This window comes from Manis javanica, chromosome 3, assembly GCF_040802235.1.
Source record: "Manis javanica isolate MJ-LG chromosome 3, MJ_LKY, whole genome shotgun sequence".
NCBI classification, from domain to species: domain Eukaryota; kingdom Metazoa; phylum Chordata; class Mammalia; order Pholidota; family Manidae; genus Manis; species Manis javanica.
In genome coordinates, this window is record NC_133158.1 from 370,215 (window position 1) to 389,392 (window position 19,178).

Genomic DNA, 19,178 nt, shown 5'->3' on the forward strand with positions numbered 1-19,178 from the left:
ATGTGTGTGGGGGGTACAATGTGCACAGTTCTAACACTGTGTTTTGATCTGTTCATCAATACATGATTGTGTCCAAAGTGGATGTGAGCAAGTGAATAAAGGAGCAGAAACTGAGTATGTCCAGGAAACCACGCAAGTCCACAGGAAATCACGATCCTCTTCACATGGTGACAGGTTACAGGAAAAACCACTTATGACTCCAGAACCTTTTACCTCACAAAGTAGGATGACAGTCAAATATTCTGTAAGTTTCTCTGTGTATTTTAACTGCTTTGAAGTTAAAACAGTGCTTTGTAGAAATATGTCCTCACTTTACCAACAGAGACACTATAGTCTCAACATTAGCACCTCTAATCATCAGCAGTCTGCAGGCCTCTCACTCCGGGGAGGACAAAAAGCACGCTCATCACTGAGAATCTGCCATGAGGCACTTCGCACTCCTTGTTTACTCCATACAATGCAACCCTACAAAGTCGACTCTTCTCACCCACTTTACAAACCCGTGTAGTAAAATGTGTTGCTGGCTCCAGCAATGTGGCAAGACTGAAGAACCACAAAGCCCTACAACTACAAACACATGGTGGATGTGCAACAGAGCAGACGTTACGTTAAACACGAAGCTGAAATTCCTAGGAAGAAAGCAAATCCCCAGGTAAAATATCAAAGCAGAAAAACAAAAAAAGGTCTAAGTGGCTATCTTAGGTAGTGAAAGTATGACTAGGGTGATTTGGGGCTGGAGGGAAGGAGGGTATTAAATAGGCAAGCAATAGCAACCCTGATACCCTAAAGACTGAAGTTTTACTGTCTCTGCAAGGACAGAAGTAAGACCTTGAAGCTATGCAACAGAGGTGTTAGAACAACAATCACCCACCACAGACCAAGCCAAGGATATGGACAGAGTGGACCACTGGAGGATGAACTAGGAAAAATGCCGGCCATGGACACTGCTGAAAACAAACCTCCCCCTCAACTGAGTCTGGAACTTACACTAACAACCTAGTCTGGGTCCCCCCATGCGAAACTAACATAAGAATTGGTCCTAAATTTGGCAAATCCTCTGAAGTGCCTTAAATATCACCTTTCAGCCCAGGCCAACAGGACAGGACTGTCAAATAAAGTACCACTGAAGGAGGAGGGCTGATTGGCCAAAATTCAAACACACAAAACAAAAACCAGTTAAGTGTTTTTAAGTCAACAGAGAAGACAAAAAGATTAGAAACCTAGTATTTTCAGGTAATACAAAAAACATGATAGGGTTTATAAAATTAGAATATATGAAATGATTAAGTACACTAAAAACAGAGAAAGATTTGAAAAATGTACTAACTCCCAGGATAAATAACATCCAATGAAAGTAAAAGCACAATTGTCAGGTTATACATGTTATTAGACAACTAGACAAGAATAAAGTTAAAATTTCTTATAAGTTGTGAAGGATGTAAACCCTCAGTTCCAATGAATACATCAATTCTGTGTGATATAATAGAAATGTATAAAATAACTTTCACCTAGACACACCACAGAGCAAGCGCACAGCAGCAAAGAGAGATCTTAAAGCGACCAGAGGAAAGAGGTGCCTCAAACACCAACAACCGGACCGACAGATTTCCCAACATCAGTCATCTCATTAAGTTACAAAGAATATAGAAACAAGTTCTTTAATTCATAAAACTAGAAATTTATAGTAAGAAATAATCTTTCCAATCATCTTTTGAAATAATGCAAGGGTCAAAGAAGAAATCAAACTAGAAATTAGAAAATATTTTATAACTAAAGGATTATGAAAAATTACATATATGAACCAAGCTGGAAATGCACACAGTAATTTAAACAAAAAAGGAATCCTGACCCCTCCCTCACATAATACACAAAGACCAATTCCAGATGGAGTACAGTTATAAATGGGAAAACTAAAACAATAAAACTTCTAGAGGAAAACACAGAATACTGTCATGACTCTGGACTAGGCAAATACTTCTTTAAAAGGGCACAAAAAGCACTACTCATAAAGAAAAATGTTTATAAATCGTTCTATGTCAGGGATTGGCAAACCATGGCCCAAAGAGCAAATCTAGCCTGCTTCTGTTTTTGTAAACAGACTGTATTGGAACAAAGTCACACTCACTGTCTTGTGGCTACTTTCACACAACAGCAGCAAAGATGAGAAGTTGCAGCAAAGACTGTATGTTTACCATCTGGCCTTTTACAGAAGCTTACTGATAGCCGCTCTATGTCACATTCAGGAACCTCTGTTCCTCAAAAGACATCACCGAGAGTAGAAAGACACCCCACCCACCAAGAAGACACCTGCCCTAAGTATTTCTAACATGACCCATGTCCAAAACACGTCCAAAAAACTTTCAAAGACAGATGACTGGATCTTTAAACAATGGGTAAAAGATCTGAATAGGCACTTCACCAAACAGATTAGCCAGATGGCTAACAGTTATGAAAGAGTGCTCAACTCATTAGTCATCAGCAATTACAGTGCAACGCAACACCACCACAAGTTCACCAACAAATTAAAACAAGACAGACAGAAGACTTCCAAGCAACAGTGAGAAAGTAGAGAATCAGAATTCCTGTGTGCGGCCTGAGGGAGCGTAGGCTGTCAAGTCACTCTGGAAAGCTGGCATGTTCTGCACACCCGGTAACCCAGCCATAGAACCAACACAAACTCCTACATTTACCAAATGACATACACAAAAATATTCCCAGCAGCACTATTTACAACAGCCCTGAACTGGAAATTATCCCAAAAGCCCATCAATGGTAGAATGGATAAGTAAATTGTGGAATATTCACCACGGAATACCATAGAGCAAAGACTGCTGAGTTTATGACCAAGCTGACCATTTTTAAATATAAATTTTTTGTTTGAACAGTCACACCTACTCACTTAGGTAGTGTCTTTCACTGATTCTATGCTACCATGCAGCTAAGTAGTTACAAGCGTCCACATGGCCTGCCAGCCTAAAACATTTACCATCTGTCCCATTAAGAACAAAGTTGCCAATTCCTTAACCAGCAGTAAGAATGAACAGATCACAACTGCAAGTAATGAAGTGGAAAAATTTTACAAGTTTATCAATATTTTACAATTTTAGTGTTTGCCTGTATGTTTCAAAAATGTTAAGCCATGAGTGGCTAAGACAGGTTGAATTACTTCAAATAAATTAAGACTAAAGAGACATAACTAAATAAAATGTGTGATTCCGGTTTTGATGTTAAAAAGGACATTTTTGAGACAAGCGGTGAAGTGTGAAGATAGATTATACTGCAGATAATGGTATCGGATTGACGCTGAATTTCCTACGTGATCAGTGTATCTGTAAGACAATGCCCTTCCTTGTTCTAGGGGGTCTACAGCCTCTACAGTTATACTCTCCCTGCTCAACTGGGCCCCGTGGACACTGAGAACTTCTCAAGGGGCTTCAAAAGAATGCGTTATTACCCGTGGTGAAGAAGACTGGCGATTCATCCCCAGAAGCATTTTTGTTCTTGCTTCCCAGACCTACATGCTTATCTTGGCTTTCTCCCACTCTCACTCCAGATGGTCCTAGAATTCAGCACCTTGGTAAAAACAGTATCACTCTCAATATACAGATGATAAAGATACTCAAAAGTTAAAAAACTCTTAGAAAAAAACATAGGCAAAAATCTCTTGGACATAAACATGAGCGACTTCTTCATAAACGTATCTCCCCAGGCAAGGGAAACAAAAGCAAAAATGAACAAGTGGGCTATAACAAACTAAAAAGCTCCTGTACAGCAAAGGTCACCATCAGCAGAACAAAAAGGTACCCTACAGTATGGGAGAATATATTCATAAATGACAGATCCGATAAAGGGTTGACATCCAAAATATATAAAGAGCTCACGCACCTCAACAAACAAAAAGTGAACGACCTAACTGAAAAATGGGCAGAGGAGCTGAACAGACAGTTCCTCAAAGAAGAAATTCAGATGGCCAGCAGACACATGAAAAGATGCTCCACATTGCTAGTCATCAGAGAAATGCAAACTAAAACCACAATGAGATACCACCTCACACCAGTAAGGATCGCCACCATCCAAAAGACAAACAACAACAAATGTTGGCGAGGTTGTGGAGAAAGGGGAACCCTCCTACACTGCTGGTGGGAATGTAAATTAGTTCAACCATTGTGGAAAGCAGTATGGAGGTTCCTCAAAAAACTCAAAATAGAAATACCATTTGACCCAGGAATCCCACTTCTAGGAATTTACCCTAAGAATGCAGCAGCCCAATTTGAAAAAGACAGATGCACCCCTATGTTTATTGTAGCACTATTTACAATAGCCAAGAAATGGAAGCACCCTAAGTGTCCATCAGTAGATGAATGGATAAAGAAGATGTGGTACATATACACAATGGAATATTATTCAGCCATAAGAAAAAAACAAATCCTACCATTTGCAACAACATGGATGGAGCTAGAGGCTATTATGCTCAGTGAAATAAACCAGGTGGAGAAAGACAAGTACCAAATGATTTCACTCATCTGTGGAGTATAAGAACAAAGGAAAAACTGAAGGAACAAAACAGCAGCAGAATCACAGAACCCAAGAAAGGACTAACAGTTACCAAACGGAAAGGGGACTGGGGAGGATGGGTGGGAAGAGAGGGAGAAGGGTGGGGGAGAAGAAAGGGGCCCTTACGATTAGCATGTATAATGTGGGGGGGCACAGGGAGGGCTGTGCAACACAGAGAAGACAAGTAGTGATTTTACAACATCTTACTACACTGATGGACAGTGACTAATGAGGTATGTGGGAGGGGACTTGGTGATGGGGGGAGTCTAGTAAACATAATGTTCCTCATGTAACTGTAGATTAATGATACCAAAAAAAAATACTCAAAAGTTGGAGAGAGAAAAATATTCACTGAATGTACTGTTTCTTTGCCATGGAACTCTCTTTAAGAGCAGCAAACTCAAAAAGAAGTCTATTGGATAAATCCGTGCAAAGTAAAAAACTTGAAAACATCAGATTCCTCTTAGACTTCCCCATTTATACCTGTACCTCCCTCGCTTCAGCCACTAAGATACTCTACAGAAACTAATGATCAAATCCAACTGCCTTTTCTGATAGTGTAAGCAAGCCTCTTCTCATTTACCTCCTTTTCACTAAAACTTAGCGCGTAACATAGTTCACTGAATCAAATGAAGAAAGTTGACTGTTGAGGTGACCCTTCCACTTCTCTTTTCCCATCAGGCCAGACTGAACAAGCTCCTAAGAATCCCTGGCACCAGGTCAGTCAGTCATACTTACTGCGGGAAATGCCTAAGTGTCAGACAATAGTTCATGGACTGGAACTCATCTAGAATGTCCCAAAATACTACCATCCAGTTCAACTACACCATCTCCTCTGTCAGAACTGGCTTTGTCAACAAATTTTATCCTCAAAGTATTCACATCTGTTCCAACAAAGACAGATATAAAAAACTGATAAATGTTCTGGTGACAGTTTGAAAATAAATTCCAAAAAATTTAATGATAGTCCTTTGAAAATAGATGTATCCATCTCCTACATGTATCTCATTTTGAGAAGTAATAATCATCCCACTAAGTTCTGATAGTTGCTTTAAAATTGGTACTGTTCTTTACATTTTTGTAAATATTGTAAGAAAAGATCAATTTCACCAATTAAGTACGCTTCAGTTCTCTAGGTCGTTTCATTAACAGCCTTCCACTCTGTCTTTGAACAGTCACCAACATCATAGCAAAGGTGCGTCCGTCAGTAAGTATGTATATACTAGACACAGTAAGAAGGTAAAGCAAGTCTTATCAATGTTCAACAGATAACATTTGGCTCCAACTCAAAGGGCATGACAACGTTCTGTCAACCCTCAGGTTTGGCCACTACAGCCACTACTTACACAGAATATTCATCTCCTGGCATGAGCTGAGGAGACAGAGACAGAGCTCTTCAGGGCCTTAACAGCTACAGGTGATGAGGCAAACTAATATAATAAATATTTATATAATATATGTACCTTACATCTACATTTTTACTTTTACCAAAAAAACTTTTGCTAGGACCAGCGAAAAACCTATTTTTCATCTTGGTAAGTATTAAATGCTACTTTAAATTTCTCAAGAGCTTACAATACCACACATCTTGTGATTCTCACAACTATGGCACTGGATCAGTAGAGAAAGGGATGCCTTTCCAGAAATGGTAGCACAGGTTCAAGTCCCTCCCAACACGCCACCAAGGGCCTGGACACGGCCGTGTAATTCAGCCCAAGGCTGTTCCCATAATGCCTGGTTCCAGACACTGGCTGGAGGTGCTACAGTATGTTACACCGCTGCAATTTAAGACATGAATGACCTTTATTTTTATGCAAAACCAACTGCTTTAAAACTCTGTTGAGACTTTTGATAAAAGTCAGATTTAAAAGACTTACAGATTCTATGGTCTCTGAAACCTAAAACGGTGCTTTAAAAAAAAAAGTTTTAAGAAACATGCCAGCTAAGTATCTAGCCAACCCTCCTGCTGAAAAACACTAAAAATGCTGGAAAAAACCCAGGAAGTACCTTCTAACAGAAGTAAAAGAGGGAGTCTTTGTCAGATAACTGTCTGGCCATAAAGAACACAGAACAGAGACATCAATGACAACACACAATAAAGAATATCATCTTTGCAAAAGCAGTTTGGAAAATTCAGCCATCATCAGGCAACAGTAGCGATCCTTGGGGAGGGGGAAGAATCTGATTACCTAAGTTGTTGGCACATAAGAATACTCAAAAAAAATTATACAGCGTATGAAGAAATAGGAAAGAATGACCCATTCACAGTGGGGGAAAAAGAAACTGATAGAAACAAATCCCAGAGGAAACCAAAAAGAATGAACAGAGCCTAAGGATCCTATGGGACATCATCAAATTTACAAATAAACACACTACAGGAATCCCAGAAGAGAGACAGGAACAAAAAATAAATGAAGAAAAGTACGGCCAGGACTTCCCAAGTTTTAAGACATGAAATTATAAATCCAAGAAGTTCAACAAACTCTAAGCAGGATAAACTCAAAGAGATCCACACCAAGACACATTATGATTAAATTGTCAAAAGATAGAAAGAGAAATCTTAAAAGAGAGAGAGGACTAATTACAAACAGGGAACTTTCATTAAGATTAACAGCCAATTTCTCCCAGATTCAAAAAGACACATGCACCCCTATGTTTATCGCAGCACTATTTACAATAGCCAAGAAATGGAAGCAACCTAAGTGTCCGTCAACACATGAATGAATAAAGAAGATGTGGTACACATACACAATGGAATATTATTCAGCCATAAGAAGAAAACAAACCCTACCATTTGCAACAACATGGATGGAGCTAGAGGGTATTATGCTCAGTGAAATAAACCAGGTGGAGAAAGATAAGTATCAAACAGTTTCACTCATTTGTGGAGTGTAACTAAGCAAAACTGAAGGAACAAAACAGCAGCACACTCACAGACTTCAAGAAGAGACTAGCAGTTACCAAAGGGAAGGAGATGTGGTAGGTGGGGAGGGAGGGAGGGAGAAGGGGATTAAAGGGCATTATGATTAACACACATAATATGGGGGGGGGCACGGAGAAGGAAGTATAGCACAGAGAAGACAAGTAGTGACTGCACAGCATCTTACTATGCTGATGGACAGTGACTGCAATGGGATGTGGTGGGGGGACTTCCTAATATGGGTGAATGTAGTAACCGCAATGTTGCTCATGTAAAACCTTCGTAAGATTGTATATCAGTGATATCTTAATTTAAAAAATTAAAAAATAGTTCATAATGTGTGATCAAAACCGAAAGTTTCTGTGATGACTGCCCTTGTACTGTTCAACATGTAAGAACTTATTCACTATGTAAGAATTTGTTCTCCATGTAAGAACTTGTTCGTTATGCTTCAGAGATTGGAGACTGACGAGAATTAGGCTTGAGATGGATTAATGATTGTGCATTGAGCATTGACTCCCCCATACAGAATTTTATTGTTGTTAACAACCATTTGATCAATAAATATGAGAGATGCCCTCTCAAAAAAAAAAAATTAAAAAAAAAAGATTAACAGCCCATTTCTATTCAGAAACCATGGAGGCCAGAAAAGCAGTGAGTCAACATATTTAAAGTGCTAAAAGGAAAATAACTTATCGATCAAAAAGTCTATCCTGCAAACTTCCTTCTAAAATTAAAGAAATTTAAAGATGTTCTACATCCTATGTTATAAGGGAAATGCAAACTAAAATAACGAGATTCCACTACGCAACTATCAGAATGGCCAAAATTCAGAACACTGACAATACCAAATGTCAGTAAGGAATAAAATATGATTCAATGCTAAAAAGCAATGGGATAGCAAGCAAGGGAAAGACACAAATAACTGTCCATGCACATTACTAAGTCAAAGCAGCCAACCCAAACAGACCACATACCACATGTTCCAATTAATGACATGCTGGAAAGGCAAAACTACTGAGATACTAAAACAATCCATGGTTGTCAGGGGCTAGTGTGGGAGAAGGGATCAATGAGCAGAACTCAGGATGTGTAGGGCAATGAAACTATCCTGTGTGACAGTACAATGGTACATACATTATCCATTTATCAAAACCTACAGAATATACACCGAGTGAAACCTAATATAAACTATCAACTTTGGATGATAATGATGTGTCGGTGATCATCATTTTGTAAATCCATCAGTTTTTAACAAACACTGCAGGACTTTGATAGTAAGGGAGGCTATATACCCCATACATGACGGCAGGGGATATATGGGAAATCCTGTACCTTCTTCCACTCAGTTCTGCCATGAACCTAAAACTGCTCTAAAAAAAGATAAGACAATATTATGAATTTTATGTTAACTTCAATTTAAATGAAACTGGTAAATTTCTTGAAAAATCTCATTTACCAAAACTGACACAAGAAACAGAATCTAATCCTTGTATCTATTAAAGAAATTGAATTGGTTATTAAAACCTTCCCAGAAAGAGAACTCCAGACATAAATGATTTCACTAGTGAAGTCTATCAAATATTCAAAGAAATAACTCAACCTTAAGAAAACTTTTATACCAGCAAATAAACCCCATAATATATTAAAAGGATAGAGTATCATGATCAAGTAGGGTTTATCCTGGAATACCAGACTAACTGAAAATGAATGAATGAAACCACATTACCAGAATAAAGAAGAAAAAGCTATTCTCATCCCAAAAGATTCAAGAAAAACACATGTCAAAATTCAACATTCACAATAAAGTTCTCAGCAAAGTAGGATTAGTAGGGAATTACCACAATCTGAAATGAGGTCATATGTGAAAAGCCTACTGCTACAATCATACTTAGTACACAAAACGGAATGTTTTCCCACTAAAAACAGGAATACAGGTAGAATTTCTGCCATAACCATTTCTATTCAATATTGAATCAGAGGTGATACCTGATGCAATGAGGCAAGAAAAATAAAAAGTATAACGATCAGGAAAAAAAAGATTACCATAAAGTTAAAGTTAATAATAAAAAGTTTGGTATTAGCAAGAAGATGGACATTTAGATCAACAGGAGAAAACTGAGTCCAGATATAGACCCACATACATCTGGTCAACTCATTTTCAACAAATGTGCCAAGGGAATTTGAAGGAGAAAGAACATCTTTTCAAAAATGATGGCTCTAAAGTACCAGACATCCATACTGAAAAAGAGAACCTCAGCCCTTACACTATAAAATTTAACCCCAATATATAAAACATGAATCTAAAACTTCCAGAAGTAAATATATGAAGTAGTCTGTTACTTTGGGGTATACAACGGTTTCTTAGAACAGAAAAAGCACAAATCATAAAAATCAATAAAATGGACTTCAAAATTCAAAACTTTTGCTCTTGGAAGATACTGATAAGAAAACAGGAAGTAAATCTCAAACTTGGAGGAAATATTTGCAATATGTGTATCATAAAGAACTTGTAACCAGAATATTTTTTTAATTTTTAGTAATAAAAAAAAAAAACTGCAGAAAAGAATTAACACAGAGATCTGAGGTTACTATCCTTGGTAAGGCCTGCTTACAAATTGGCCCTTGGCTGGCATCTGGGAATCTCAGAGCTTTCCTAGTCAAACAGTTAAGGAGCAATAAGGGTTCTTACTGTGCCTAGACTATTGGTACAAAACACACGGTCTATGATGAATACCTGCTTTCCTTCTGGCAATCTGGAATTTTTGTACATACTAGGCGAAAGATACTAGCCCACACTAAAAACCTCAGATGTGAGTCGCTTAGTGGGCTCCCAGGGACATAAACATGCATATGTGCTACCACATTTTCACTGCTGGGTAAGAATGCACTGTGTGACCCCCGCCTTGTGATGGAAACAGAGTATGGAAGCCTGCAGCATGGATTCCTCCAGAAGACACCTGTGTATTTTTCCCTGTGCTCAGTCTATGTATACTTACTACACACTGCTGTAACAAATCATAGCTGTGATCATAAGTACACACTGAGTTTCATGAGATCCAGTAGATCTCTGAATGTGGGGGTGGTCTTGAGGAAAAGTAAAAAAATTATCTGAATAGGCAAATCACTAAAGAAGATGTATAAACATCAGTAACCACATAAGAAAATATAATCATCAGTCATGAAAATGCAAGTGAAAAGGGTAAGATTCCACTACATACCCATGAAAATGGATAAAATTATAAAGACTAATCATACTAACTGCTGACAAGAATGCAAAGGAATGGGAACTCTCACACCCTGCTGGGAAGTATACAAAACGATGCAAGCACTTTAGAAAACAGTTTGATAGTTTCTTAAAGAATTGTTGCAAATCCCATGACCCAAACATTCTACTAGTAGGTATTTACTCAGGAGAAATGAAAACACATCCACAAAAAAAACTTGTAAGCTAACATTGATAGCAGCTTTCCTTACACAGCTGGAAACAACCCATATTCCCATTAAACATTTTAAGATAAATTGTGATTTATCCATACCACAGAATACTAACCAATAAAAAAAAACTACTGATACGTGAAACACAGATTATATGCATGCTGAGTGAAAGAAATGAGGCAAAAAATAAATATACTATGAGATTCCATTTATATTAATTTCATGAAGTTGTAAATTAATCTGTAGTGTCAATGGCTGCCAGTGGAAAGGGGTGGAAGGTAGACGGGAGTTCAGAAACTTTTGGGGGTGACAGAAATGTTCACCTGAACTCACTGAAACCTTGAACTCATCATATTTTTAAAATGTACCTTTTGTTGTACATCAATCACACCTCAGCTAAGTTGGAGGGGGAAACATTATGGGGAAAAGAAAAGGTAAGAAAAAAAGATAAAAAGTAAATGAGTAAACTATCATCCAAATAAATCTACTTCATGCCCTGAGATTTCCACTTGCAAATCCATAAGGTATGGATGGGACTACAGGCCTGCCACACACTGGTCAGTTTTCCAGACCCCTGGGTCAACACCTGACCCAGCATGCCCTCTGCCTGACATACAAGTGCAGGCCTCAGCCCCAACAGCCCACACTGTGCAGTGCACTGAGCTTCAACCAGTCATGCTGGATCACCTGGGCTCACAGCCCTTGCAGGTGAATTCAAAGGGCCATAAACATAAGCTAACTGTCCAGATTTTTCAGAGACATCCTTTTTTCTAAAGAAATCTGTTTTACTCACAGATATGTGGCTAAACAGTCAGCGGGACTATCCCATTTTGATTCAATCTGTTTTTTTCCTGTTTGCAATTACTTCCTCTAGGGCTCACAACACAAAATACATTTGATTCCATTCATACACTATTCAAAGATAAGCAAAACTACATTATTTTGTTATAAAACTACAGATGCATACTTTTGTTCAGAGATACACTAATTTGTTCACAGATGCATACAAACATGGTACGACATACAAAGAAAAGTGAAGGAAAGACAACAGGTGGGGAAGTGTGCACTAGGGGAGAATACACGGGAGTTTCTGGGCTGCTGTTAATGCTTCTGGGCTGTGGTCACATGGGTGTTCTCTCTGTACCTATGTCAACATTTGTTTTACTCATTTTTGGCCTATTTTACAGTAAGAGGTTGTAAAGAAATGAAACTAAATCATTGCTCCACAAAGTAAATGTCCCACACCATTTCACTTAAATGACTCCTATTCCACTTAATCAGAGTTGTAGGCTCCAAATGCAATGGGCTAACTTCTAACACATTCCCAACACTGATGCTCTTCTTTCTAAGTCCCAAGTCCCCAAAGATAGTCTCCCCACTCTGAAAGTCAGAGAATGGCAGAGTGTAAGCAAGGGCACAGCCGCAAATCATTAAATGACTATTAATTTTTTTAAGTGTGAAGTTGAAAATGTTGAACATCTCATGAACATATTTAGCATCTTCAGCTACTTTAGGCTGATGTGACCTAGTAGTCATATAGGTCTTAGAGCTTTGTTGTTTTTAAACACAGATGCTTATAATTTACTTCAGAAGGAAGAACACAAAGCTGGCTCTAGCCTATCATTACAATTATCTTATATATTTGTATTTATAAGCCCCAAAGGGATTATGGAAAAATGAGAGCTGAGAGCTTTTACTTGTGGTGTAGGCAAGAACACTTTTTCCTTCTGTTTCAATTCTTCTTATTTGCCTACACAACATATTTTTGGCCTTATGAAATACTTCCTGTCCCCCAAATCTTTCTATGGTCTTACTTAGCATTGGATAGAACATACCCTGTTACTCCAGCTGTTTTAATATTCAGTATGACTCAGTATGTAAAGTTCCACTTTGATTAAAAAAAAAAAGGCAGCCAAAACATTGAATTCATACCAGCTATTGTTTGCTCAGGAAAAAATAATTTTAAAGGTAAACAGCTTATGCATTTCACTAAAACAGTTCTTTGTCTCTAACCCAGTTTTGTTTTATACCCTTACACATGATATGAATCCCTTTCATTTGGGAAAATACTAAACACTATTTTGAAAGGAAGAGAAGTACATTTGGTCCTACTGGCACTAAGTCAGGAATTATTTTTAATTACCTAAAAATATTCTTCCCTCCTCTTTAAAATCTGGGGGAAAAAATGATTTAATTCGCAGGAGCTAAATATCCCACAAATAATGCCCCCTGTAAATATGCCCCCTATTTTTTGAGACATTCATACAATCCTGATTAGGAATAGCAATCTAATATGAATCGCATTATATAAAACTTTATAAAAGGTTACATATAAATTTATTCTAAACGATGTTACATTGGATAAAGTGCAACCTATATGTATTATATTACAGTATTTCAAATGATGAAAACTTAAACCAGTTCCTGATTTAATAATTCAAATCTGGTTCATAATATAAAAACAGGAAATAAACACTCAAGTATTAGAGGTAAAGGAACATGACACTTTCAAATGATTCAGAAGAAAACTTACAACCACAAAAAAAGAGAATGTCATTAACAGATGTGGTAAGATGTTAACAACTGGGGATTCTGAACGAAAGGAAAATGAAAGCTCTTTGTAGTAATCCTATAAACTTTTATTCTGAATTATTTTAAATTTACCTAAGTTACCCAAAAAACCCTCATGGTTTAAAAAATGAAATATACTGATTGTTCAGTTGAGTAGCTCCCATTAGTAAAAATGAGCAATGTACCTACAATATCTAAAAATTTATTTACTACAATGCTTTTACATATATAGAAATTACACATTAGAAAGTAGGTATTTGGAAAAGATTGGTCAAAAAATAAGTCAAAATAAAAGGAATGCTCTTGCTCTACAACCCTGAATTCAACTAATACCCAGTAATTCCCAAATGTCTTTCTCTAATCCAGCCTCTTCTATACGACCACAAATCTCATTTCCTATTACCTACAGGATTCCTAAACCTGAGATGCCTATAGGAGAGCCAACCTTAACACAGTGAAACTTAACTGAGTACCTTTCTCCAGAAGCTTACTTTTACTCTGGCTTTTTCTTAGTGCTACAGGTATTTAACTGCCTGGTCATCCTTGTAAATTCTTTATTACAGCCACACAATCCCCCCTCCCCTAAAAAAACCAACCAAAACAAAAGCAAAACCCACAAAGTTCTAAACCCTTAAACTCTTTCCTTTCTATCCTCTTCAAATCCACTGCTTCCTCCACGGGCCATCATCACAACTCACCTCGATTGAAGAGAGCAGCTTCTTCATGGCAAACTAGCTTTCAAAGCCTCCCATCTCAGGAGCTTCCAATCCATTCTCCCCACTGAAGCCTGCAGGAATATTCTACAGCACAAAACTGACTAAGCCTTCTGTCTTTCTCGCTGTGGTTTCCTATCATGGTTAAGATAGAAGCCTTACTTCTAGCCATATGAACTGAATCAGGCCTAAAAATGAAGGTGACTTAGTATGGTAAAGAGTTCACGAAAACTAGGACATGGTAAAATGTTAACAGTAAGTCTATGTAATAACTGTTGTGATGTCTAATGCAAACAGTAAATGACTCCTGAAAGAGAAACTTCCTACAATTAAAAAGTAATACCCTGTAGCTAAAAATTCTGCTGCGGCTGCTTCATTTCTTATTCCACGGCATAACAGCAGCAAGAGCAAACGCTGCAGGCTGCACCCAAGAGCACAGAAACTGAAGATGGCCCAGTGTTATGACAAGTCGCTGTACTTACGGGGAGTTTGGTGAAGGCCGGGTTTGTGACATGCTTCCCAAAGGCATCTTCTTGAAACTGGAGAAGCTGCACCACCAGCCCAGCCAGCGTTTTATTGGTAGGAGCATCAGCGTGAACATACTGCAAGATAAAGGCAGTGACTCAAAAACTGGAACAATTGTGCATTAGAGAATGTTAGCTTACTTCCTCATTATCTACAAAGCACTGGCAAGGTGGCAGATTTACAGGTATCTGAGACAGTCTCTCTGCTGTAAAGGGCCTTACAAAAAACAAATACTGGGGGCAGCAGGGGGGCACAAATTGTCTCTTTAGTTAACAGATCATGAGAACAAGAGAAGCCATGCCCAAAAAACAAACTTTAGTCATCTCATCTGCACTTGGACTTAAATTTGATGGTGAGATCCTGAACCTCAAACTTAAGCCTGATGCTAAAATAGGATGAGATCCATTGGTGAATGTATTTTGTATATAGCATGAATATAAATAATTTGTGGCCAGAAAGCAGAATGTATTGTTTTTAAAGCAGGTGCACAATTTATTTGATACCCCTAAGTAAGAGATGGGAACTAGGCCCTCTTCTACTGAATCACCATCATCCTTAGTGACTCACTAGTAACCATTAGAATGCATGGGAAGTGATGCTGTGTGGCTTCTGAGGATAACTTTAAAAAAGGTAGTATCAGACTTTTTGGGGACACTCACCTTTGGAGTCCTGAGCTACAAAGTCCGACTACCCTGAGGTCACCACACTTAGAGGAAGCCCTGCTCCAGGGACAGACCACATGGAGATGCCACAGCTAGCAGATACAGCTGTCGTTGCTAGATTGACAGCACAACCACCACAAACGTTAAGTAAAGATGTTTCCAGATGACTCAGATCCCCAGATGTCAGGTCACCCCCCCCAATCATCAAATCTCCCCAGTAAAGGCCTGAGACATCACTGAGCAGGGACAATGGTGATTCCCCACTGTGCCCTCCAAATTCCTGAAACTTTGAGAATAATAAAATGATTTTCATGCATTAAAAAAAAAACACGTTAGGTTGGTAAATTGTCATGTTTTTACAAAAAAAATTTTTAAACAAGTATATATGTGAAGTTACCCATGTTGACGTTGCTACTGTCTTCTAAACCAGTAGTAGACAGCAAGCTAGCTTTGCAACAAGAACAGATAATAAGTAAAGCATAAATTAGTGAGTTAAATTAAACCTAAAACTTTAAATTCGTATTACGTGTTCAACATCACTTTGAGCAGCCAATACATTCAATAAGCTTTCTTTTTTAAACCTCCAATTTTGAGCAGGTTTTCAAATCAACTTTAAGAAATTTCAAAATAGTAGCCTTCTGTCTAACCAGTAACAAAGAAGCAGGCTGACCATGGGATATATGACCAAAGTATCACTACCATGAAAAATTATATCATCCCATCTTCAATAACTATCTCACCTGATTTGAGTAACAGTCCTATGGGAATCACATCCTACTTTCAACTACAAATGAAAAACCAAACACAGAAATTCACTGCTCAAGGACACCACCAATTCCCATCTAAGAGCACTGAACTCGCATCTTCCAACCAAACTCAATGCTCATCCCACTACCCCACACAGAGATAAGAGAGTTCAGTTCAAATGCTTCCAAAAATATCACCTAAAACAAAATGTTCTTAACAACTTTCAAAATACTGAATCCTGATTTAGGAAAAAATTTAATGGTTATATAGACTATTTTAGACATAAATTTTATCTTTTCATTAAAAAAAAAAACAAAAACCAGCATGTTTTACTTAAGACAACAAAAATTTTTTGGTCTCGAAGTACTTTGATAAAGTTTAGAAGGTATATTTAGAAAGTTTCATCAATAAATCTGTTTTATATTACCTAAGGCATAAAGTATCAAAAGTTTAGCTTGTCCCTAAACAATCCCATGCAGCAGCAAATGTCCCATTAAATAAATATCTTTAATTGCTAAAGACTCTATATAAAGAGCACTGAAATGCCTTCCTTACGCAATCTAGTCTGTTTTAGTGATCACCCTTAAAACTAAATCATATTGAAATCTGAGATTTTATTTCAGTAATAAGCCAAACCTGAGGAAGAAACCTAAAAGAAAAATTAATGATTTACAGATAAACTTCACCCCTAAGGTATGTGAACTGCGGCTATTTAAGATCAGTTAAGGCTTATCACCTGAAAACCACTCAGACACCGTGGACAGAAATACAGCTCATTCATCTTTAGGTCAAGATCAAAGACATGCACACGACAATACAAAGAAGGCAGCTTGGGGAGGACGTGGACAAGCTTCTGCACTGCTGCTAGATTTAAACAACCTCAAGCAGAAACAGTCAACCTCTCCCTGCTTCAGTTTCCTCGTACCTACACTGGTTACCTCCTGGGGACTCTCTGGTACAGATAAAAGCTCATCCTAGGCACAAAGTACTCACTCTCCCTTCTGTGTTGCTGAGCCAAATTCATAAACAAAGCCTAAATGAACAGGCTCCAAGATTAATCTATTCATTCACTGAACAAATATTTACTGAGCACCTACTATGGGCATTCAGAAACAAAAACAATACAAGGAATTCCTCTTGTAATTTTAAATCACCTGGGTTTTAAGGTAGGTATCTATGTCCATCTTGTCTTTTATGTTGTGAGTTCCTTGAAGAGAAGAAGCACAGTGAGCAAACTGAGGTTTTGGAGCCAGGCACAGCAAATCCGCCACTGACTGTGACCTTAGAGAAGTTACTAAAGTACAGAGCCTCAAGTTCCTGTCATGTGTAAAATGAAGGAAATAGTATCTATCTTTCAGGACTGCTGTAAGGGTTTAAGTGAGCTGGGCTGAACTGGAGACATGTCAGATGCTCAGTTGTTCACCGGATGCACTGATACATTCCTCATTAAACACAAGACTACCAATGTCATATTTATTTCACACAGTCGCTCAGACTTTTCAACCTGGAAATGCAGTATTAAATGCAATAGAAAACTTTAGTTAAAAAAACATCCATGTGTACAAGTAGCTATACTGGTTGCAAAAGCAGCATAGAACCTTCTGGTTAATACATTTACCGCCTCAACACCACTCTCAGGGGCTGACAGGATTCTGGCTGTCTGGCCTAAGAGATACACAATTTTGAATCTGAGCAGGTTCAAGAAATAGACTCTGGCTTTATGAAACTGAGAAGTCAAAGCTAACTTCGACTTTGTCTTTAAGGCCTGAAGGACAAGCAGCCAACATTGGCCCAACGGCCTCAAACCTGTGGGACAGATCGTCAGCCGGCTTCAAGGCCACTTCCTCGCCCCTTCAAACAACCTCTAAAGGATTTTTCAAGTCGAATGCTGCCCTCTTAAAATTGGGCCCAAACAATTGCACACGGGATTTTGGAGAGGTATAAATAATAGCATTTCCCCTTTTCCTTTCTCTACCTTGGCAGCCAAAAGAATACGCCTCTTGAGTATTCTTCTTCCTTAAAGCTCCACAAACTAATACAGTGTTATATGTCAGTTATGTCTCAGTAAACCTGGGGGATAAAAACCGAAACTGGAGAGAGAAAAAAAAGCCACATTAAGGAGCCCTTAACATAAAACCCCAAGCAATGGCTGAAGAGCACACGTAAAACAATAGTGCTTTCGCGATATATTCGATTCTTAGCCACTTCTAGCTCTATTGCCTACACAAAAAGGTGAGCAATTTACCACTGCTTAAGGGAGAGCAACGTTCTTCTGTTTGCGTGTGGATGAGTAAAACCAATCGCAAAGGAACCCAAAATTCCAGAGTCGTAAACAAAGAGCATTCAAATCACACTGCAAATCAAACGGTTTTCTCCCACGTCCGAGCACTTGAGCGAACCGTCACTTCCCGGGCGCCGCCGAGCAGCGGCCAAGAGCCGAGGGGCCCTGCCGCGCCTAACCGCTCGCGCGGCCTGACCCACTGGGTGCGCCGCAGACCCCGCCGCGGGGGCGGGTTCCGGGGCCCCTTCATCTTCCCAGTCGCCCGCCAGACACGCGCCGAGCAACTACCGGGGGGGCCGGCGGCGCGCGGTCCGCAGGCCTGGGGCGGCGGGAGCTTCGGGGGCCCGCGTCCCCCCGCCTCTGGGCGGCTCTCCGGAGCGTCTGCCGGAGGGGAGGCGGGCATTGGTCACAAACCGCGGTTGAAGGCACAACTTTCGACACCACGGATTCCGCGGCACCTCCCGCGGCAGAAGCCGCCGCTAGATAAGATGACCTCAGAAGGGACACGAAGAAAGGCACGGCGACGGGAGGGGGCGGCCCCTCAGCGCCGTTCCCGGGAAGGCGCGGAAACGTCCGCGACCCAGCTCCGCGCGGCCCCGGCGCCCCTCCGCTCCACGCGGGCGCAGGCCGCCGCCGGCCCGCCAGAGGCAGCCTAGTCGCCCCCCACGGCCTGAGCTGCTCGCAGAGCCCGGCTCCGGCGGCGGGGACGGCCATGTCCGCACACCTCCGCGGCAAACAAAGGAGAGCGCGCCCCGCTCCCGGAGTCG

The 19,178-nt window shown here is 39.4% G+C and overlaps 1 protein-coding gene across 9 annotated transcripts in view; it reads right to left on the reverse strand.

The window, feature by feature from the left end:
- Positions 1 to 19,178, reverse strand: part of SMARCC1 (SWI/SNF related BAF chromatin remodeling complex subunit C1) — a 170,607-nt gene that overhangs the window by 131,053 nt on the left and 20,376 nt on the right. For 7 of the 9 annotated variants that reach the window (XM_073230539.1, XM_073230535.1, XM_073230532.1 and 4 more), the window contains exon 2: positions 14,679 to 14,798. Coding sequence is in view for 8 of the 9 variants with exons in the window: in XM_073230535.1 (XP_073086636.1) it covers positions 14,679 to 14,798 (120 nt within the window). In the remaining variant the exon portion in view is untranslated. Of the gene's footprint in view, positions 1 to 14,678; positions 14,799 to 17,284; positions 17,338 to 18,699; positions 18,830 to 19,178 lie in introns of those variants that run through there. The other 2 variants (XM_073230537.1, XM_073230538.1) reach the window with 2 other exon arrangements.